This window comes from Rhinatrema bivittatum, chromosome 6 (assembly GCF_901001135.1).
Source record: "Rhinatrema bivittatum chromosome 6, aRhiBiv1.1, whole genome shotgun sequence".
Taxonomy (NCBI): Eukaryota; Metazoa; Chordata; class Amphibia; order Gymnophiona; family Rhinatrematidae; genus Rhinatrema; species Rhinatrema bivittatum.
Genome location: NC_042620.1, coordinates 140,277,314 through 140,301,414, shown reverse-complemented (window position 1 = coordinate 140,301,414; position 24,101 = coordinate 140,277,314). Strand labels below are relative to the sequence as shown.

The 24,101-nt window shown below is 42.2% G+C and overlaps 1 protein-coding gene across 1 annotated transcript in view; it reads left to right on the top strand.

The window, feature by feature from the left end:
- Positions 1-24,101, top strand: part of COL5A2 (collagen type V alpha 2 chain) — a 333,570-nt gene that overhangs the window by 208,971 nt on the left and 100,498 nt on the right. Inside the window, exons 14-18 of the mRNA XM_029605983.1 lie at positions 3,830-3,883; positions 8,500-8,544; positions 9,326-9,379; positions 9,624-9,668; positions 11,790-11,843. Coding sequence (XP_029461843.1) covers positions 3,830-3,883; positions 8,500-8,544; positions 9,326-9,379; positions 9,624-9,668; positions 11,790-11,843 — 252 coding nt within the window. The remainder of the gene's footprint in view (positions 1-3,829; positions 3,884-8,499; positions 8,545-9,325; positions 9,380-9,623; positions 9,669-11,789; positions 11,844-24,101) is intronic.

Here is a 24,101-nt window from a genome sequence, read left to right as displayed (position 1 = left end):
TGACAGCAGACACTTAATTTTGCTGGCGTCGGTTCTCGAGCCCGCTGACAGCGACGGGTTTGGAAACCGGACGCCGGCAAAATTGAGCGTCCGGTTTTCAAGCCGCGAGCCTATTTCAAAAATTTTTTTTTTACTATTTTAAACTTTCGGGACTTCTGACTTAATATCGCCATGATATTAAGTCGGAGGGTGCACAGAAAAGCAGTTTTTACTGCTTTTCTGTGCACTTTCCTGGTGCCCAGAGAAATTAGCGCCTACCTTTGGGTAGGCGCTAATTTCTGAAAGTAAAATGTGCGGCTTGGCTGCACATTTTACTTACTGAATCGCGCGGGAATACCTAATAGGGCCATCAACATGCATAAAGGGGTAAAGCTAGCGCGTCAAAAACGCGCGTCCAAATGCCGGCTAACAGCGCACTGTACCGTATCGGCCTGTGTGTAAGTTAAAATAGCACCAAAAGAGTCCCAAAGAAAAGGAAAGGGCTAAAGTAATGGTCAAAAAAATAAATAGCCCTTCCTACCTTAACATAACTAGAACAATAGATTCTTAAAGGTTCCTGGGTAATTTACATAATTGTGCCATCATAAGGTACTGGAGACAAAGAAGAGCTTTTGACTTGCTGGTCCACAATTTAATCATAGGCAGATGGAGTCTCACATAAGTATGTTTAGTACATTTTGAAAAACTTTAGAAAATCCGAAGAAGCTAATGTACAAAACCTCATCTGATATGGTAGATGTTTTAAAAAATCTCTGCTAAAGGGAACAAGGATGTGCAATTGGATCTGATGTTTAATCAAATATTTTACCTATTCTGAAATACAAGCAAAAACAGAGGCAACATTTAAGCAGCTGAACCCAGAAATTCCTCCTCAACCGGAAAAGTTTGCATGATATTTAAAAAAAAAAAAAAAAAAAAAAAAAAAGTGCATATGCTATTGTCCAAAATCACAAAATAGTCCCATTCAACTTCAATATTCATTCCATGAGGAAAACTATGTTGAGTATATAAACCCAATATTGTTCCCTCTTATTTAGTAGAGATGTGAATCGTGTCCTTGATCTTCTTAACGATCGATTTCGGCTGGGAGGGGGAGGGAATCGTATTGTTGCCATTTGGGTGTGTAAACTATCGTGAAAATCGTTAAAATCGTGAGCCGACACACTAAAACCCCCTAAAACCCACCCCCGACCCATTAAATTAAATCCCCCACCCCAAATGCTTTAAATTACCTGGGGATCCAGCAGTGGTCCAGAACGGCGGCGGTCCGGAACGGCCCCTCAATTGAATCCTGTTGTCTTCAGCCGGCACCATTTTGCAAAATGGCCGCCGCAAAATGGCGGCGGCCATAGACAAAAACGATTCGACGCAGGAGGTTATTCTGGACCCCCGCTGGACTTTTGGCAAGTCTTGTGGGGGTCAGGAGGCCCCCCCAAGCTGGCCAAAAGTTCCTGGGAGTCCAGCGGGGTTCAGGAAGCGATTTCTTGCCGCGAATCGTTTTCCGTACGGAAAAGGGCGCAGGCTATACGCGTATGGCCGGCGCCATTTTCCGTATGGAAAATGGCGCCGGCAGGAGATCGACTGCAGGAGGTCGTTCAGCGGCGGTCCGGAACCCCCACTGAACGACCTCCTGCAGTCGATCTCCTGCCGGCGCCATTTTCTGTACGGAAAACGATTCGTGGCAAGAAATCGCTTCCTGAACCCCGCTGGACTCCCAGAAACTTTTGGCCAGCTTGGGGGGGCCTCCTGACCCCCACAAGACTTGCCAAAAGTCCAGCGGGGGTCCGGAATGACCTCCTGCGTCGAATCGTTTTTGTCTATGGCCGCCGCCATTTTGCGGCGGCCATTTTGCAAAATGGCGCCGGCTGAAGACAACAGGATTCAATTGAGGGGGCTGTTCCGGACCGCCGCCGTTCTGGACCACCGCTGGATCCCCAGGTAATTTAAAGCATTTGGGGGGGGGGGGGGTTCGGGAGGGTGGGGGATTTAATTTAAAGGGTCGGGGGTGGGTTTTAGGGGGTTTTAGTGTGCCGGTTTTCCTGCCCTCCCCTTCCCCCGATTTATGATTTTTTAACGATAAATCGGGGGAATTGGTATTGTATCGTGGCCCTAACGATTTTTGACGATTTAAAATATATCGGACGATATTTTAAATCGTCAAAAAACGATTCACATCCCTATTATTTAGCTCTTTCTCCCGAGAAACAAAATGCACTGGAAAGTGGTTAATAATGGACCATTTCCTAGCATGTAGACAGATGGACTCAGGACCAGTGGGCTATGCACCTCTGCCAGCAGATGGAAAAGGGGTTCCACTAGCCTCCCAGGGATTTTTATATACTCACAAGCCGTTAAGCCCGTTAAAACGGGCTACATCCCTCTGTCTCTCACCTCCCCCTCATTCTCTCTCCCCTCACTCTTCACCACCCCCTACCTCCCTCCCTCCCCACCCTCCCTCTCTCCTCCCCACCCTCCCTCTCCTCTCACTCAGTCCCTCCCTCCCACTCAGTCTCACTCCCTCCCTCCCCCCTCTCTCCCTCCCTCTCACTCACTCAGTCCCACTCACTCTCACTCAGTCCCACTCCCTCCATCCTCTCCCTCAGTCCCACTCCCTCCCTCCCTCTCTCTCCCTCAGTCCCACTCACTCCCTCTCACTCAGTCCTCCCTCCCTCTCACTCAGTCCCTACCCCCAACTCCCTCCCCCTCACTCAATCCCTCCCCCTCACTCAATCCCTCCCCCTCACTCAATCCCTCCCTCCCACTCAGTCCCTCCCCCTCACTCAATCCCTCCCTCCCACTCAGTCCCTCCCTCTCACTCAGTCACTCCCTCCCCCTCTCTCCCTCCCTCTCACTCACTCAGTCCCACTCACTCTCCCTCAGTCCCACTCCCTCCCTCTCTCTCCCAGTCCCACTCCCTCCCTCAGTCCCACGCCCTCCCTCTCACTCAGTCCCTCCCCCTCACTCAGTCACTCCCTCCCAATCTCTCTTCGTCCCTCCCTTCCACTCTCTCTCTCCGTCCCTCCCTCTCTCTCTCTTCTCCCTCCCTCGCTACTGGCCGCTACCGCCGCCGCCCGCTACCGCCCGCTGCCGGTACCGCCGCCGCTCGCTACCGCCGTCGCCGCCCGCTGCTGCCACTGGACGCCGCCATTTTTTTTCTTTCTGACGCTGGCTCAGACCGACGTGCTCGCCCGCACATGCGCGGTAGAGCTGGTCTCTACTGCGCATTTGCGGCACGTCGGTCAAGCTTCGTTTATCTAGTAAGATGGCTGATAGATGCAGAAGGAATTCTGGAGCTAGGCAGCTCATTTACGTGCTAACCTCAAGATAATTGGGCTCATGCATTAACTTTCCCCCAATAGCATCGGAATGCTAACTACACCTCCTTCACTGAAATGCAAGCAATGTTTGATTTGCATAACAATGAGCTGCTTTGTATGAATTTGCAAAGCAGCTCATTACCATACCATATCTGTGTTGCATTGGGTTTGTGGACTGGGAAATGCATGGAAAATCACATTGCACCTGTTATTTCTGCACTAACTCCTTTTAACATGCAGCAAATACTATTGGTAGCTTACATGTTAATGAGTTAATATAATTTCATGAATGACTCCCTAAGTCTGCAGGACCTAGGATGCAATGTTTTTCACAGAAAAGCAAGTTGTGTAGCTTCTAGTCATGTTTCTGACAATACACAAAGTAAATGTAGCAGAAAACTTGGAATGCACTGTTGAACTAGCAGATAGCATGAGTTGAGGACAGGATAATCTGTTTTAATATATTAAAGATTAAGCATTATGAATAATTTTATGATTTATTATACTCCTAGGGACATAAAGGTTTAGATGGCCCTAAAGGTGAAGTTGGAGCTCTTGGATCAAAGGTAATATCTTTTTGCTTTACCTTTCATTCTCTGTTGGATATGATGGCATAGTTGGATAAGTTGAAGGCATTCAGAGTGGCGGGACATTTAAAACCTGCAGTTTGTCTGGCTAAGCCCAACACTTACCCATTCAAACTGTTTCAATATTGGCCTCTGTTTCTTCTTTGAAGTCATATGCTCGACATTAGTTAGCAACAATAGTAACATCCATTTTCTTATGGGTGTTTGACTTCAAACATCTTTTTGTAAGCTAGAAAATAATGTATGAGTTTAGAATGGCACCTCTCTAATTTCACATCCTTTTTGGTCACATATGAGATGTTGTTTATTTATTTATCTATTTATTTATTTATTTAGCCATTTTATATACTGCTGTTCCAAATGAAGATCACAACATTTTACAACATGACATACATATTGTAGATAGACATGCACATTGTCTTAATGTAATCAGAAGTTAGTTAGTGCCTTGTGCCTAAATAGAATTACAGGAATCAGGTTAAAAATAGAAAAAACCCTAAAAATAGAATGTAACTGTAAACAAAAAACAAACAAAAAAACCCTGCCATTTCAGAGGAGTGTAAAGGGTCTGGGTTAACTGGGGGGAGTGAAGGCTATTAAACTAGGGAACCTGAAGGACCTAGCTCAACACTAGGCAAACTGATGGATGAATTGGTGAAATTAGTCGTGGTGTGAATGCGTGCCTTTTTTAAAATACCATGAATTGCATGGTAGAAACCCCATCTATGTGCTTGGGTGCGCAAACACTTAAAATTGTGTGCAAGCCCAGGCTATTTTATAACATGCAATGCATGCAAATTATAAAATGGCCGAAGAACGACTGCCTGCTGGTTTGAAAGTTACTGTGCCTGTGAGTGAAGCAATGAATTCCAAAGTTCTGGGCCTTGGACATAAAGGGGTAGATTTTAAGAAGTCCGTGTGCATGTCCATGTGCATGGGGTTCCCGGCACACGCACATGGATGTGCGGATTTTATAACGGGTGCGCCAGTGCGTGCATGTTATAAAATCCATGGGCCACGCACCAGATTTTATAATCTGTGCAAGCATCTGCGAGCAGTGTGCACGGGATTGGTGAATTTTAGAAAATTTTGCGCGGCGACGCGATCAGGTCTCCCCCAGTTCCCTCCTAGTCCTCTCCAGTTAAGGAGCGGATTGGGAGGGAACTTCCCTATCCCCCTGCCTAACCTTCCTTCCCTTTCCACTCTCCGCTCTCTGCCCCGACCCCTACCCCCTACCTAACTAAAAGAGTTAAAACATTTTTTTTACTTATTGCTTCGTTGGAGCAGAAGCAACTTGCGCACACCGGCCAGCTGCCAGTGCGGGCTTCCCCAGAACAGCGTATAATGGCTGCTTTCCCGGCCGGCCTCTGTCCTGCCCCAACCCTCCCTGCCCAGACCTCGTTCCCCGGCCTGCCCCTTTTTCAGGGCCCGGCACTTGTGTGTGTATCAGCACTTATGCGCGTGGCCGGGCCCTTTTGAAAATGCGCACGGTGTGCACACGACCTGGCCACACGTGTAAGTGCCAATTTTTACGTGCGCGGCCATTTTAAAATTCAGCCGTAAGTCGTTTGTAGGACTTGTCCAGTCTTATTAATCTAAATGACGGGACATTCAGTAAATTCAGGGTCATAGATCTTAAAGGCCTCACAGGACAATACATTTTTAAGGAAGAATGAAAAAAACTAGTAGGTACAAGGCCATTCAGGCCCTTAGATACCAACATGAGAATTTGTCATTTTATCCACCAATTAATTGGCAACCAGTGATATTTCTTCAGGATCAGAGGTATATATTGGCAGATTGGGGTCCCAGCCACAATTCTGGTTGTGGAATTCTGGTTGCAATGGGAGAGGACAAACCCCATGTTAAAACAATAGACTGGTGGAGATTTCACTTGCGCCATTTGATTACACTTTTGTCTTATGGCACGCTACACTATAAAGAATGACACGGACTCCCGTTTTCCTTTGGATTATCACATTCTTTTTATTTGTACAAATGTTGAAACATTCATGAAATAAATATAAAAAACCCCCATATAGCAGGGAAAGCATACTGCTTGCATCTCTGCTACCATATCCTTATCTAGTTGGGTGTCATTCAAGCCCGGCGATGCGTGTAAGTCCCGGGGCTTGCAAAAAGGGGTGGGGCCTGGGTGGTCCGGGAGCGGGGCAGGGGCAGGGTCAGCGGCTCCTGGCACAGCGGCCATTTGCTGCTGTGCTGGGGATCGCGCACCGGCAGACGGCCGGGGATTGCGTGCTGGCAGTCGGTCGGCAGGTGCAAAAGGTAAAACAAAGGTCGGGGGGTTAGAGTAGGGCTAGGAGGGGAAAGGGTAGGGGAAGGGTGGGAAGGTCAGGCTAGGGGGAAGGCAGCACGGCTCAGCACACGCAAGGTGCACAATTGGCGCACATGTGTTATAAAATACGATATTCTTGTGCACATGTGTGGCAAATTTTAGTATCTGTGCATTCATATGCGGGCAGGTTGTATCCTCCACATGCCTGGGGGGGGGGTGGAATTTTAAAAGACAGAGCATGGCGACGCGAGTAGGGCTTCCCCAGTTCACTCCAATTAAGGAGCGGACTGGGAGGGAACTTCCTTATACCCCTACCTAACCTTCCTACCCTTTCCCTCTCCAATTAAGGAGCGGACTGGGAGGGAACTTCCCTATACCCCTATCTAACCTTCCTACCCTTTCCCTCTCCAATTAAGGAGCGGACTGGGAGGGAACTTCCTTATACCCCTACCTAACCTTCCTACCCTTTCCCCTCTCCTCCCCAACTCCTAACCCTTTCCTAGCTATAATAATTTTTGTTGTTTTTTTACCTTGCTGCTCCGAAGGCCCAGCCACGCACGTAGCCCTTTGAAAATATACTTGTTAATGAGCACAATAAGCATGTGTAGTTGAAATTAGTGAATAAACGGTTCTTCTTTTATGTAAGAGCATGATTTTCAATGTCATGTACTGTAGTTTAGTTAGTTATCTGCGAAGTGAAACTTTTAAGATTGCTAGAATAAATGCCCCAGTATTTTTACAATTTATTTCACAGTTCCTTTATATTCTATAGTGCTGTATAATAATAATAAATGGTCAAATTAGAGCATTAGATGTTTTGGCATCATTGAGGTTAACTAAAAAACCACTAAAAAATGATAGGATAATTATGGATTTAAGTTGGCTTTCTCATACAATGTTTTACAACTCACTAGGTTTATACTGTATAAATGGAAAGTGGAAATAAATGCTAAGGAATGTGCTTCAAGGTCAACCTAAGAAAGCGAGATGTGACTTGGTGTAACATTTATGCATCAGGGTAACCTGCAGTTACAGCCCTAAACAACTTGCTGGGCTGACTGGATGGACCAGTTTGGTCTTTATCTGCTGTCATTTACAGTGAGGTCCATATTCAAATGCCATTTAGATGGATAACATAATATATAACCTTCTAACTGGATTACTTGGCTATATTCAGCCCTCATCCTTTTAAATTCTAGCTGGGTAACTAATTAAGGCCTGGATTCACCATTTTTTCGCGGAATGGTGAATCCTGCAAAAATGGGGGCGGGGGAGGGCCTGCAAAAGCCGGCAGCCATCGCACCACTGCGGTGCGCCGGCTGCTGGCTTTCGCACCTTATAGCGACACCATAAAAGATGTAGTTATTTGGCGCGCTACTGGCGACGATAGTGTGTCTTACCTTATCGCCGCCAGCGAAGACATCGCGGAGTCCGCCCCGAGGCCACCCCAACTCCTCCCCTCACCGCCCCGACTCTGCCCCTAGCAAGCTATCGCACGCAAAAAAGGACTTTTTGCGTGCGATAGCCGCTTATCGCACGCGATAAGCAATAGAAAATGACCCCCCTAAGCTGGATACGGACTTTCCAGGGAGAAGCAGAATTAGTTGGATGACTTATCTTGCTAACTCTAGTTGGGCCGTAAGGCTGTCCTAAAGTTAGCCGGTTACACATAACCGGCTAACTTTAAGATAGCAGGGTATATTCAGGGTATATTCAGCGGGGTAGCTGTGCCACCAAATATACACCATTAGTTAGCCAGTTATGGCTGAATATGGATCTCTATGTTACTATGTTCAAGACTGCACAGTGACAAAGCAGCTGTGATGAAATCTCAATATGAGACTCCTGAGCTTTGCGCCATAACCAGAACCGTACATTGCATCAATATTAAACTAAATTATACCATGATTGAAAGTCAGCATTCAGATTAGTTTCCATCTGGAACTGTAATTTGCCTCTGGCAATTTAAAACCATCAAATTCATAAAAGTTTGATAATATTGTATTCTTGCCTGGCAGAGATTTTATATGCTATTTTGAGCTTGTATTATCAAACAAATACCTGCCATCTGATAGTCTGACCTTCTAACCAAGCCTGCATTAAGTACGAGACTGTATAATAGTATATTAAAAATAACAGGGGTTCAATTTAGTAATTTTAGTGTATGGTTAAAAATTAAAGGCCAGAATGCTACAGTACATTTTTTCATTATGAAAGCTCTATTATTTACTAAGAAAAGTCCAAAGCATTAAAATGTATTTCTTTTATAAAATAATGTCTGTTCTTTTCTACATTTTAGGGTGAATCTGGTCCAACAGGTCCTATGGGAGGAAATGGTCCTCCGGTTAGTATAAACAGAACTTCTTGTGATGTCCTTCTGATACAGTTGAAAGGGTTAAATCATAATCTAACGATAATCTATTCTGATAATTTTAAATTGTTTTGGGGTGCAATGGGGCACCTTTGCATATTGTATTATTTCTAGTGGAGTGCAGGCCAAAAAAATATTATTTTATGTCATGTTGTTTGGGGATTGATTTTCATTTTTGTTAATCTTTTCCCATTTTTTATATTTTGGAAACTGAGCATTGTTGGCATAATAGTGTGCAGTATTTCTGAATATTGTGCACTATTTACAAATAATCTATATGTAGATATAGATATAAATATACACACATATTGCATTATTTATTGTTTATTTAAAAGACTTACTGCCTGCATTAGTGTACTAAAATCCGTCCTTTTCCAAATTTCTGTACCCTACAAACCTTGATGGTGCCACTTTTAAAGATCTGTGATAGGGAATAAAGATCATAAGTAGGGAATATGCCAATATTCGGCTCTGGTAATGCACACCTTGACAGTGAGTGACAAGATACAGCATCTGAAACCTTTCAACTACCACTAAAACTCACTCTGAATTCAAATGGCAGCGATAAGGAAATGAAACACTGGAGGTCAGCTTGAGCGCAAGAAAAAAAATGAAAATCTAAAATAAATGACAAAATATCTTGCTATAAGAATATTCCCCAGAGAAGATAATGAGAATAAAAAGAACTTTCTGTTTACTCATTTTATACCATGTTGTAAATCATCACTTTTTGTTTTACACTTTCTCTTGGAAGGGCCCTAGAGGGATGCCAGGAGAGAGAGGGCGGCTTGGGTCACAAGGTACCCCTGTAAGTGGACCTTATTATTGGCCTTCTTGTGCTAGTCTTGAAATTTATATACAGTTTATTTGTTCTCTATAGAAATCAACATTTATAGTTTTTAAAGAAATTACATACTGTCTGCTTTTGGCTAAAATACAACATTAGACCAAAGATCTTGATGAGATCAAAAAATGACTGGGAATTCTTCCCATAAATGTACATTTTACAAAACTGTAGCTATCTCTTTTTTTTTTTTTTTTTTTTTTTTTAGGGTGGACGTGGTCCCAATGGGCTTGTTGGACTGGCTGGAGCAGTGGTAAGTTTTACAATATATTTTATTTCATTAGAATTGCTTTTTTTTTTTTTGTGTTCCCTTAAGATTGCTTTATCATAAGCAGCCGTAACTCTGACATTTCCCCTGGACAAAGGTATATGTATTTACATCAACAATAGTACACTTACACAGTTCTTATGGAGTTATCAAGACTTCAGCTTTATTTACAGAAAGCATAATAATATTATTAGCTGTTTACCCAAGCCCTAAAAACTCTAGGCCCAATATTCAACATCATTTGTCTGGCTAAGTTCAGGCTTAACAATATATCCAAAAAGAGAACCCACAGGTTCTTTCACTGTGAAAATATCTATTTCTATGTATATGTTCGTTGTTTTTATCTAATTTCACAAAAATTTATACAGATTTTAATAACCTACACGTCAAATGGGATTATGATGTCGCAGCACTCAAAAAATTTTTTTTTTAGGTGGTAGGTTGGGGTTTCATATAATCGTGTAGGCAACCCTGCCTCTTTCGAGCATGTTATAATCATAAACCAACCAACCTCCTCCTATTTTTTATGTTTATATGTGTTCATGCAAACAAAGCTTTTTTAGTGAATAATTTAAAAAATGGTTTCTTCATTCAAAATGCACGGGACATCCAGCAAACTATGGGCCTCATTTTCAAAGCAGTTTACCGCGTGCGATAATTTCACAAATCTCGTATTAGTAATTTGGTATTCAGGGGGCGGAGCATATGCAAAGCGGGAACCAGTTTATCGTGTGCTGCGAAACAGCCGCAGTGTTAGCGCAGCTGCCAACTACAACCCTCAAATTTGCGGTACAGACTGTGCTACAGGCCAGTAAAGGAGTATTGCGGTCCACGATAGTTCCAGACAGCCCATTTCAGGCTCTGAGAGAGAGAGAGAGAGAGAGAGAGAGAGAGAGAGAGAGAGAGAGAGAGAGAGAGAGAGAGAGAGAGAGAGAGAGAGAGAGACTTACTATAGTGCCTATGCCCTAGACAGGTATTTTAACCCCTATGGGAGGGCCACCTACTAACTCGGGGTGGGGATTAGGTATGAGCGTCGGGGGTTGGGGGCCACTTTCGCATTCCACATGAGACCTACGGAAAGAACAGTGGTCTCTAGTGAAGATTTGCTGGCCGTCGGAGTGAGGAAGCTCACTCCAAGAAGAGATTTGGGCTACGTTCTCTCCACCTAGCTTGTTGTTGCCAGCAAATCTTCACTAGAGACCACTGTTCTTTCCGTAGGTCTCATGTGGAATGCGAAAGTGGCCCCCAACCCCCGACGCTCATACCTAATCCCCACCCCGAGTTAGAAGGTGGCCCTCCCATAGGGGTTAAAATACCTGTCTAGGGCATAGGCACTATAGTAAGTCTCTCTCTCTCTCTCTCTCTCTCTCTCTCTCTCTCTCTCTCTCTCTCTCTCTCTCTCTCTCTCTCTCTCTCTCTCTCTCTCTCTCTCTCTCTCTCAGAGCCTGAAATGGGCTGTCTGGAACTATCGTGGACCGCAATGATTCAATTGCAAATATCATGAATTGCGCTACTGTTTTCGTGAATGGCGAAAACATCGCCGCACGCGATGTTTTCTCACTGCACGAAAGAAGCCTCATTTGCATTGGTAACGCCCCCTAATGCGTTACCAATGCGATATTGGAAAATGAGGCCCTATATGGACCTACATTTTTTTTTTGAGTGCTGCTGTAGTCAATCAGCCATTGTTGGGAGGTTCTTCTCTCTGTTGTGCTGAGGACAGCGACCGCGTTATGTGGCCTCAGATACTTAGTCAGGCTTGTCTATCTTTATTGTCAGTCATTAAATAAGCATGGGGTTCCCATAGCCAGTCTATGGGAATCTTTGCTACTGCCATTGCTTTCTAAGGTGCCACCTATGGATCTCATTAGCCAGCTGCTATTGACAGTATTTACACCTTGCCATTGGATACTAAAGTATGTTAACAGATGGCATGGATCCTGTTGAATTACAGCTATAATATCTGTTCACCATGGGAGAATTTGACCAATAACACACTTGGGGAGTCCAATTCTAGTACACAGTCCAAATCAGTCTTTATGCTATGCATAAAATATACTACAACTATATGACATTCTATATAGAAGGTTTTTTTCTGTCCTACAGGGTCCTATTGGTTTATCTGGTCCTCCTGGTTTTCCTGGCATTCCTGGTTCAAAGGTGAGAACTGATCTTTTTTTAACCCATCTAAAAATCACTTCAAATTTAACAGTAAAATATTACTATTTACTTTTTATTTTTAACAATTTGCAAGAAAATATTCTTTCAATAAGAAATTATTGAACTCATGCAAACATATATTAAACTGAATTTATTTGATCTACATAAGGACTAGTCAAGTTGATCTTTACATGGTTCATACCTCCTAGCTCTGGTTCTGTGGGTCACAATTGACGCTAAGGTCATTAAACCTAATCTGGTTTGGGCAAAAATCTGGATTAGCAGTTGACCTATGATAGGGATTCTGAAAACTATCAACCATGTCTAAATACTCTTGGTTAAAGACAATATAAAACAGAGAATATAGTAGAAGAACTTTAACATACAGTAAAAGAATGGCTAGTTGTATGAAAAATTTTCTGTATCTACTGTTATATAAAACACTTTTTAAAGACAATGGAGAATAAAAGAAGTCACCTGCAACGAAACTTCTAGTCCCCTGATTTCTATACTAGTCAGCAGTTCTTAAAGTAAGAAAAATTCACAGAGGTTTAGGTTATAGATTTACAGCAAAAATACCATTGCCACTTTGAAAACTGAATCAAGAATAAAGTGTAATAATTTAAGAGCAAATTATAATTAGAAATGAATGTCTCCACTAATGGCCTAATTGGGCAATGTCTTGAGAAGATTATGAAAATCAATTAGTTCAATTCATCATTGCTCCTACATTTTTAGTATATATGTGGAGCATCTTTCAGTCAGCTCCCAAATAATGGTGTGTGTGTGTGTATACATAAACATATATATGTAATGGAAAATGTGGTGTCTATCAGTGAGTTGACAATTGTTGGTGAGCATATGCATACCGCCTGGTCCACTAAAGAGCATAAGCAAGCAGTCTGCATTACGCGTGTAGCAGGTACACACATACATGCATATATATAGATATATATATATATAATATAAATGACAGCAGAAAAAGACCAACGGTCTATCCAGTTTGCTTAGCAATTTCATGGAAGTTTCTGCCGTGCCATACAAGTCACCCCATACTTATCAGTTTCCCAGACTGTCAGTCAGGGCCCTTGTTTCTTGCCGTTTGAGTCCAATTCCCTGTTTTATGTGCATAACTTGGAGAATGTTCCTGTGCTCCTTGGTGGATGGTGGGGGTGTGCACATGCACGCCCTGCAAGTCACCAACAAGTAAGATTGTCATGTGGTCGGGCGAGAGGAATCAAACGCTGGGTCAGTCTGGGGAGGATATTCGCAGCAAGCTAGGGTTGGGCTGCTGAAGGGGGAAAGAAAGCACTGGGATTAGGCTGTGGAGGGGAGATGGGAGTGTGCAGGGATCAGGCTGGAAGAAAGATATATATATATATATATATATATATATATATATATACACACTGTAATTTTCAACATAGAGAAACAAAAATCAGGAGTCTTACTCACACACAGATTATACATATCCCTCTCTCTCTCTAGTTTTTTTTCATTTCTGTAAGTGAACATTATAAAGTAGAAACAGATTGTTAAAAATGTTTATAAGCTAGGAGGGATGAAGGATTAAGTATTTCTTATGAGATGGGGCATTTTTTTGTACTTTTGCTTTTATTGTAACCCCTCCCATGCTTCAAAAATCAAAAAGTTCTCTCCCTGCCGTAGGAACTCCTTGGAGATGTGTGGCATGGCCTGGTTGGCCCTCAGTGTGAAAGTTAAAGGGAAGTAAGCAGAAGAAGCAGATCTCATTAAAGTACCATAAAATTAACATACAGGGCCATGTTGTTAAAACTCCCTTCATATACAATGAAACTTTGCAAATCAGATCCCACTGTAATTAACTTATAAGACTGGGAGATCAACTAAATAAAAAATGAGGAGGTGTTTAGGAGGAAATGTTGGATTGAATTTGAACTGGCAAAATGCCTCTGGTATTTTGCCATGGGATAATGAAGAGCAGACTGACCTAAACAATGGCCGTTTTCAATTGATTAAATGGCTCGTAAAGGAATTGGCCACCTTGAAATATTGGCTTTGAAAACCCCCAGTAGTATTCATTAAAAAAAAAACCCAAAACATGAAAAGATAAGTACAAGATTTGGCTCATTGCATGGGAACAAATGAAAACCTTCCTTAAGGAAAGGTTTTGGGCCTTCCAAGGGAGGATATTGCAGTAATCCCTAGGTTACGATCCTTACATCAGAGATTTTAGGATTATATTGAGCTGTTTACAGTTAAACTGTATAGAATATCATTTGTCAGATGCTGTAGAGTTCTTAAAGAAACACTCTTTTTCTTTATCGTTTTCATTGCTTGTGTTTTTGCTCTTCATTTTATTCCAGCATTTTCATTCTGGCTCCCTTGAATCCAGTCTTTATCGTCTTATATGGCTATGAGCCTTCGTTTGCAACTATTCAGGTTCCCCCGGCCCTCTTCTGTTTCACGCCCCTCCCCCATCCTTTTCCATCCATTACAGTGACAGCTCTCCAACAGGGGCCACAACCTGCAGCTCCTTACAAAACCTAGTACACCTGCTCCCTGAGTCCGGCCAGGGGCTGTGAAAATCTTTCTGTGCTTCTTTCCGGTAGCCATTTTATTTATTTTTGATGGTCACCATATATTCTGGGGTTTTTTTTTCTTCAAAATGTAGAGTTAGCAACTTCAGCCATGCTGTCAGTGCACTTGTGATGGCCTGAATTCACTGATCACTATATTCCTTGTAAATGAGCAAGTAGTGGTGCCATTGTTATTTGACCAAAATAGTAATCTACCCACATTTGTCTATCAGAATACATTCTTTCCATGCTGTACATTGCCTGTACCTTTAAACTATACTGATAATGCCCTACTTAAACATAGATTTTTATAAAACATTTTAAACTGAGTATACTGTAGTTTAATAAACAAATTATAAAGCAATAAAATTACTACTATATTTAAATTAGCTGGTCTGTTGCAGGTTATAATGCTTGAAAGAATACAGACTGACCTTACAGTGTCATAGTCAGGTTTAACAAATAAAGAATCACACATATAGCATATATTAGATAAGAAAAGTGTAACTAAGGGGGTCATTTATCAAAGGCTTATCACATGCGATACGGCCACCTAGAGGGGGTCCGGAGGAGGATGGGATAACTTCTTTTCAGACTGTGTGTGTGTTTTTGTGTGTGTGTGGCGGGGGGGTGTATGTGTTTCTGTGATTCAAAATTTAAATTGACAACAGGGGCGGAGAGGGGGCAGTTAAGATGGCTGGTAATGTATGCTCTCCAGGAATTTAAAGATACAGTTGGGAGCCACCGGACCTTCGATTTCTTTTATTTTTAATACTAACTGAGAGCGCTACTTACCTGAATATCTTTTAAAGATATCCGGATAAGTAGCAAGTTATCCGGCCACAAGTTATCCCCGATATTTGGCTAGGTTAGCCGGATATCTCAGTCCCTCCCTGGAGCACCCGTGGAACACCTCTTTTTTTTATCCAGCTAAATTCAAGCCAGATAACTACTTATCTGGCTATAACTTAGCCGGATAAGTAGCTAAATATGCCACATTTGCTATTTAGATGGATAGCTTTTGAGTTATCTGTCTAAATAGGTTTTGAATATGGACACCCTCTGTTTTTGGCTCTTGCAAGGATGCCCTGTCTAAACCTTCCTCTTTCTCTCACTAAATCTCAAGGGGGCCTATATACTAATTTGTGCTAGCAAGAGTGCCTGTGCTTCAATGTGTATTAATGTGGGCATTGGCTAACACCCATTCCTAGGCACATCATTGTGCATCATGGAAACCATTTTCAAACCATGCTGTGTAGGTGTTCATTTTACCCATGAACTCTCATCCAGTTTTCAAAGTGAAAGGACATGCGCACACTCATGTTCAAGCTTGCCATGGGTACGACGTGCCTGTGGACGTTTGCACCTGTTTTTTCTGCCAGTACTCTTTTCAAGGAAAATAGTGGGTGTACATTTGAAAAATTTTCCTCCCTGGCCAGAACACACCCTTAGCAGCACCTTCTATAAATGTGACTCAAGGGATTTATTTTTAACCACTCTGAAGGAGGCCAATATTCAGACAATTTATATAGAAACATAGAAATGACGGCAGAAGAAGACCAAATGGCCCATCAAGTCTGCCCAGCAAGTTTCACACTTTTTTTCCCTCATACTTATGTTACTCTTGGTGCTATTTACATGAGCAAACAGGCTTGAAAATTGCCCTCCCTCTGTCTGTTCATTAGTGTGACCACTGACTCCTTGATGGTGATGCCGAGGTGTATGTGAAATATATACCTCCAAAAAATATTTCAATGGTATCATTAGGTGTTGACGCTTAAATGCACTATCCAGTGATAATCTCTATGACCGTGAAAGGTGGTGCTATTTGGCACCCTACTGCCGACAATAATGTTAGTAACATTATCGCCAGCAGCGAAGACACCGCCGACTCCGCCCCTCCCCACCCCGACTCCTCCCCTCCCCCTAATTTGCATTCTATCGCATGCGAAAAGGCCCTTTTCGCATGCGGTAGAAGCTTATTGCAGGTGATGTGGCGGTATCACGTGCGATAAGCCTTTGATAAATGACTCCCTATGAGTGCTATAATAGGTACTTTAAACTTTCCTGCCAGTAGCCTTCACCATCTTCCCAAACACAAATTAGGGCCTCTTTACCCTACATCCAAATAGCTCAAAGGGATCTTGATCCTTCTCCCTCAGCAACATCTAGATAACTCAACCCTCTCAAATCCAAATCACCCATTCAAAAAGTCTTCTAAATTTTCACCAACAGGAGGGAGCCAGTTTCTCTTCTGTCGGTGATGCTGACACTTGACCCACACACCAACGCACTTGAATATGTTGCAGGGAATAGAGAATGTATGGGAAGGGGTGGGGGGGGACAGAAGATTTGGATATTTTAGGAGTGAGGGGAGGGATTTAGGATCTAGATGGTGGGTGGGACAGAGAGCTCCCACATTGGTGGATTTTCTCTTTTCCCTGCTCTAGGTCCCAAGCAGCCTGCATTTAACCTGTCACATTTCTCATGGCCAGTTAACACAGGCTGCAGGGGACAAAACAAAATGCAGCAACAGCTTTACGGTAGATGTGTTCAGTTTAACACGCCCAATTAAATGCTGCATCTCGTTAATTTTGTTCATGAAAGGGCTTCATTAAAACTGCCAGTTAACTAATACACAGATGAAGAGCATTCAGATGTTTGCAAATATGGACTATGATGACTGTTCTAGTTCATAATGTGTTCCCTAGAGGTTTTAATTTGAGAAATAGGAGAGAATAGCCGTCAGTTGCTCGTAAATTTCAGAATTATGATGGGAATGGAGTTCTTATGACTCAAAAAGAGCGGTGTTGGGGCCTTTCTGGGGATTTAAAATCAAACTGAAGAAAACTAGTAATTTGGGGAAATTTGATATTGTTTATACTGAATGTTCTGAACTTTATAAAAAGATTTTTACTAGAATTCAGATACAGTATATGAAAATGCAGAAAAAACTTTCCATCTTTAAAACCATTCCCTTTCTTGTTTTTTAAAGTGAGCCAATGTGTAGATTATTTAAGTATCTGCTCTGGGATACAGATTCTACAGGGTATAAAGTCCTCATCTGTCCATTTGTCAAAAATCTAAACAAAAGTTTGATTGTGTGCCATTTATCTTGAATGCATTAATCTATTTGAAACTTGGCAAATCTATCTTTCCACTTTGCCAGTGATCTTGGGATTTACTTTACATCTTGTTCCAGATTCATGCCTCTCTTTAAGATATCTTGTTGAGAGGAAAAACATTATTTCTATGATTATTAACTTGTTTACTGCTGGACACAGTCCAGTGCTTATCTTTGTATTTTGCATCTTTAGCCCTAAAATGAGCACAAAAACATTTCCTTCATTATCCCTGTCATTCAAAACATAGATTAACAAGAAGAGTTCTGAAACACAGAAGGACCTCATTATGGAAAAACCAAATGTACTATAATTTATTTGTATTTGTTCAACTTATTAGCTGCTTTATTAAAAAAAAAAACAATGTGGATAATAAAACATACACCATAGAAGTATTAAAATAAGAACATTCACATTATATACTACATAAGAATAAACAAAAACAGATATAATTACAAAGAAATAAAACCAACTAATAATCTCACACAAACAATTAACAAACATCAAAATACATAACTGTTAGGGAGCGCTAGGAGAGTGGTCCCATTTGAGGGGAATATGTGTCCTTGGACCACGGCACAACCCCAGAGACTCCAAGCCAATACCGAGGCAGGCGAGACGTGTCCAGGCATGGGTGGAAACAGATGGTTCGAACTCTCCACCAGACCTGCACGCTTCAGGAAGACCAACAACGCAATGGTGGTCTTTGAACGGTCCTCCGACCATTCCAATCGCTTTCGGACCTGCCGCTGGGTAATGGCAAGAAGCGGCAGGCTGGACGGAGGCCATGGACAGACGAAGGCCTTGGAACATGGAAGGCTCAGGCGAGGAATTTGGAACTCTGAGTGCTAGGAAGACTCAGACGAGGACTTGGAATGAGGAAGATCAGGATCAAGGTTCAGGATTAAGGACTAGGTTGAGGCTGCGATGCAGCGCGCCCTACACAGCCCACCACAGGATGGACCCACGGGACTGGTCACGGCCCACCCTTGATGTGAGGCAGACTCCAGATGAGTTCATGGAAGTTGAAGCTGGAACATGGCGAAGATTCATAAGAAGCCTGCACTGAGACGCGCACTTCACAGCAGCCCATGGCTGGTCACGGACCACGCTGGAGCAGAGCAGGTTCAAACAGAGTTTTAGGCATGGACAGGGCTGCCACAAGGGAATCCGAGGGCTGGAACGAGCCTCAGGGAACAAGACCAAGATGGGACTTGGCTACAGGGAAGGATGACCCTCCGGAGGCTTGTGCTGTGCACGAGAAGGCAGGTTTGTGCCATGACATGGCACGCCAGGTAAGGTGATGAGGAGGAACCAGGGGTTCAGGACATCAAGACAGGATCATCACGGAACATCAGGAGAGGATCACGGAACATCAGGACAAGTAACGAAAATTCAGGAATCAAAACAGGACATGGCATGGAGCTCCAATGAAGAACGAAGACCTGATGGAGTGCTGGAAGATGGGACTTCCAGGAGCGAAGAACTCCGATGCAAGGCAAAGCAGGAGTGGAAATAAAGCCCTTTTATAGGGCTGGAACAGAAGACGCCCAGGATGATGTCATCAGGTGGGGCCCGGGGCATATCCAGCCACGGGCCCTTTAAATCTTGTAAGGAGGCGCGGCCCCACGCCTAGAGAAGCAGACAGAAGCAGGGACAGCCCGATGGCGGCATCCATGCCACGAGTGAAAGTCCAGGGGCGACACCAGGCTGCAGAGCAGGGTCTAAGAAGTACTGGCGGCTTCCTGCCGCTAAAGGTAAGCTGACTCGCGGCTCCCAACCGCGAGAAAGGGTCTCATGTGTGGCAGTCCGGGCAGTGCAAGCGCAGCAGAAACTGCAGCCTCCTGGTCGCTTGGATGGACAGCAGTGTGGCGGTCCTGGCCGCGGAGGAGCGATGGTCTCGGTGGCCCTGCCGCGGAAAATCAAGGTGGCAGGAGCTTCGGCGGCTTCCCAGCCGCATCGGGGAGTGGCAGCATAACAGAGGTGAGAGGTTGCTTATGGTTGGCCCCGCAAGCAGAATCACAACAACAACAAACAAAAGAACTCTGATTTTATAGAATGAATCCCATCAAGGCCACTACAATCTTTCTCTAAAAACTCAGACATTAAAAAAGCTAAGGTAAAAAAGACACTCTCTATAAATTTTCTAAGAATAGAATAATCTTTCTAATCAAGTGGAATTTGCTAAGGAATTCCAAAATCTGGGTACACTGCACAAAATGGCCCTTTTGGAAATTCCAACCACTGTTATTTCTGCAGGAAGAAAATTTCTGGCAAGGATATATCATTGCAGGTATTGTGGACCTAACATTGCTGGAACCGTAGTGTTTTGTAATAAGCTTCTTTTGGGAATAAAAATCATACTTCAGTGCAGACTTGATGCTTAAGTATAAGTAAGCTGAATAAACAATGAATGGTTCTTAAATATTGGAATTAAGAGAATTATGCCGATGCTCGTGACATGGTTAATATTTTCTAGGCATGAAATATAGGCGACTGAAACTACAATGCTATGAATCTTTACTCATGTTTTCCAAATATTTTTCCCTCCATGCTTCTCCAGAAATAGCTCAGATGTAACAGTGTCAGAGGGGCATTGACTAGGGATCTTCTGTGATATTTTTAATTTCTGGCTAGTAGATGTTGCTGTTTATTGATGTCTAGGACTCTCTCCAGTCTATTATGCACTGTAAACTTCAAACATCACCTAAACTGATTTAAAGGTAGTCTCCAGATCACTTTGGAGGTAATTTTCAAAAGGATTTACATGTGCAAAAGTAGCAATATGTCATGCAATTTTTAGAAGCCCATTTACATGCCCTATGGAGTCAATTTTCAAAAGGCATTGGTGTGGATAAAAGTAGTCATTTTCAAAAGGCCATTTACATGCATAAAGTGCATTTATACATGCAAAACCCAGTTTTAAGCATGTAAAACCTTTTGAAAATTAGCCCCTTTCTGAGCCCTTCCTATTGTTGTCCTGTAAAAATAGAAACAAAGCAAAAAATAGTCCCTTTACTACCCTTTCAAAACAGAACCTGAACAATGACTCATCCTACAAAATGATATTACTCATCATCAATCCCACATTGAAGGAAATGTATAGTGACCGCAGCATGTTCAATAATAACGATGCTCAAGTACAATAAAAGGATGGAAATCAAAACTTGGCAGAATTTTCACTCATGCTGAAGCCCTAATTTATATCTAGTGTTGGAAAATACAATTTGTAGAAAGACACCATATTGTACTTTGAGAGGGTCATTTTGTATTGGGGTAAAGTCTATGCGTACCATTTATAAGCAGATCATCCCCAGATTTTTAAAGCAAACTTATGCACATACGTTTGCTTTAAAAATGTGCTCATAAGTGCCAAGATACATACTTTTTAACAGAAACATTTTATATGCGTAAGTCGCAACTGCACCCCAGCTCCGCCTCCCAGAATGCCTCTCCTTTGGTTAATGTAAAAATGTGCACATAACAGGGTTGCACATGTACTTTAATGCAAACTGAGATGAGGGCTATTTTAGGACCGCCTTTTAGTGCATAAAACTCCATTTTATGTGCGTGCATGGCTTTGAAAATTCAGGCCATAATCCTTTGGTTGGAGGCATAGAGGGTCATTTTCTATTGCTTATCGCGAGCGAAAAGTCCCTTTTCGCGTGCAATAGCTTGCTGGGGGCGGAGTCGGGGTGGTGAGGAGGTGAACACTGCGATGTCTTCGCTGGTGGCGATAAGGTAAGCACCATTATCATCTCCAGTAGTGCTCTTGGGTGCGAAAGCAGGCAGCGATAACACCGCGGTGGTGCGATGGCTGCTGGCTTTCGCAGGCTCCCCCCCCCCCCCCCGTTTTCGCTAGATTCACCATTCTGCGTTAGAATGGTGAATCTAGGCCATAGGAAGTGGGTGCCAGGCAGCCAGGCAGCAATAAGACCATCTAGAACCCAAGTTATCTTATCAGAACTGAGAGTTCCACGTTCAAAAGATTTATGCAGATAAAATCTGCTCTTATCCGCAGAAATCTGGCCTTTTTAGGGGGCTAATTTTTTAAGCCATTTCCATGCATAAGAGTGAGTTTATGCATGTAAATGGCTGTACTAATAGAAACTGGGGTTCATTTCATGTAAAAATACAATCATAACAAGATTGGGTTTTTTTTACGTGACCTACAGAGAGTCATTCTGGGGAATGGAGTTGGGATTTATACACAGACATGCACACTCACATACTTAGGCTTTTAAAGGTAAACATGCACATATAAGGTACACCCTGCTTGGAGCGCGTGAAGCTTTGTGTGATGTAATTTCTGCACGCATTCAGACAATTACCTCAGGATTTTCAAGATGAATCTGAGTGTAAGTTTGCTTTGAAAATACTCATTAAAGTCTGCGGATACAATGTACATGCAGTGTGCAGACTTTACCGCTTTGCAAGCTGTTGTAAAATTACCCTCCCTAAAGTATACGCTCTTTGTCCAGATAGATTTTCTCAAATCATATATGCAGACAAATTTACACAGGCAATAAGGAGGCAGGGCTGGAGGTGAGGCAAGGGCGAGTTAAAATATTTAGCTGGATAGTGCCTTATTGAGCATTATCAGTTTATGGCAAAATTTGTGCACAGTTGGGACTGCACAAATAGCTGTCCTATAGTTACTGTATCTGGGTAATTTTATATGGATCTTTGGAGGGAAACCTATTTTGTTAAGTTCTGCTGAATACCAAAATAAAGTTATGTGGATAATGGCATCCGGAAAATGTACCTGCTTGGCAGGTTTTTTTTTAATATGGATTTCTTAGTTTTTGTAAGCTAGAAAAAATAGTAGTTTCAAGGATTAATAAAATTATTTCATCTCACAAAGATATACTAATAATTACTCTTGAACATGTGGAATTTCATTAATTTTTTTAAAATAATATTTTGGTTCAAGTGGGATTATGGGTAGCAATTGTATACATGAGTAAGAGTTAGTCATCATCTTGTGATGAATGCCATGGCTTTGTTTGCATGTGACTAAAAAAAAATTGGCAGTTCATAACCTCCCCCAAAACAACCTTTCCAAAAACTTCATAAAAGAGAAGTCTCTACCAAGCAAAAAGTATCCATACTATGAGGAAAATAGTAACTTTGGGTAATTTGGCTGCATATCGGTAGATAGTTTGTGATTATTAATGCTTTCTCTTGTCGCTGGCTGCAAACATTTCATTTATCATGTGTTTATTTAAAAACCTTATATCATGCCTTTATCAGCTAGGATGAAAAGGTAATACACAGGGTGAAGTATTTACATTTACTGCACATTTAGAGGGTAATTTCCAGAGGCATTTCTGCAACTAAAACAGGGTTCTACCAGCAGAAATGGCCTGTTGCAAAACTGGGCTTATATGCACATGCATTGCTCTGGAGTGAGCAGAGGCACTGTGTGGAGTTGGAGAGGATTTTCCACTTATGCAACCACTACTTTTGCACATAAATGTTCCTGAAACAAATCTGAGGGCAAATTAGCAAGTTTAATTGTATGTGAGTAGTTCTGATGGAATAATTTTCTAAGGAAAGATTTATGTATTCTTTCCTTTGGAAAACTTGTGCAAAGTCTGCATGTAATTGCCTTCATGTTCATGCGGACTCTTTATTAAATTACTCCATTATTTTGCACTAAACGCAGTATTGCATTTTAGTACATCTATCTGTAAGAAATAAAACTTCATACCACAAGATAAATAATCTTAAACTACATAAATACTAACTTTAGAGATGGCTGAAATAGAAATATCTTTCCATAACAAAATGTTATCTCTAAGCCCTTTTGACTTGGAGCAAACATATATTCTCCATTAATGCATTTTGAAGCTACAAGAAAAGATAAACAATCAAAATAAAAAAAAAAATAATTAATGCTCCAGTTCAAGCAAGACTATGGGTAATAATGAAAACTTTGCAAAGGATTTCCAATCTTTTTTTGTCTAGTTTCAAGGAGGTCCCCATTCAAAAGCAATTTAGATGGATAACATAATAGTTATCAGTCTGAACAGCTTACCTGGCTATATTCAGCCCTTATCCAGTTAAATTCTAGCCGGCTAATAAGTTAGGTGGCTAGAATTTAGCTGGATAAGTTGGAGTGGTCCAAGGGCGTAACTGGGAGGAGTTGAGTTAGCCGGATAAGTTTGTCTGTCAAACAGGGTTATTCATCAAAGTGTGTTATGGCATTTAATGCCAGCAATAAAGCTATAAAGCATGCCTTATTTATCACAGTGCATGGTGTGAATGCAAATTAGCAAAATGTATTCAAAGGGGTGGGATTGGGAAGGGATTAATGAAAATGAGGGGCATTACCACACCGTGCGATAGCGAAATGCACAATATCAATATCGCAAGCCGGAAATAACTACACCTTTTTTGCAGGGTTTAACTGTGCAATATGCCCAAAATGGCCATAACACAATTTTCGATAAATATTGCAAACTCCATTTCGGGCATGGGAGAGAGGGGGAGATGGAGTGGAGAGAGAGAGAGAACCTCTGGGGTGGCACACATAGTAGTCAACTATTTATATCACTATAGGATGGCCAGCTAGT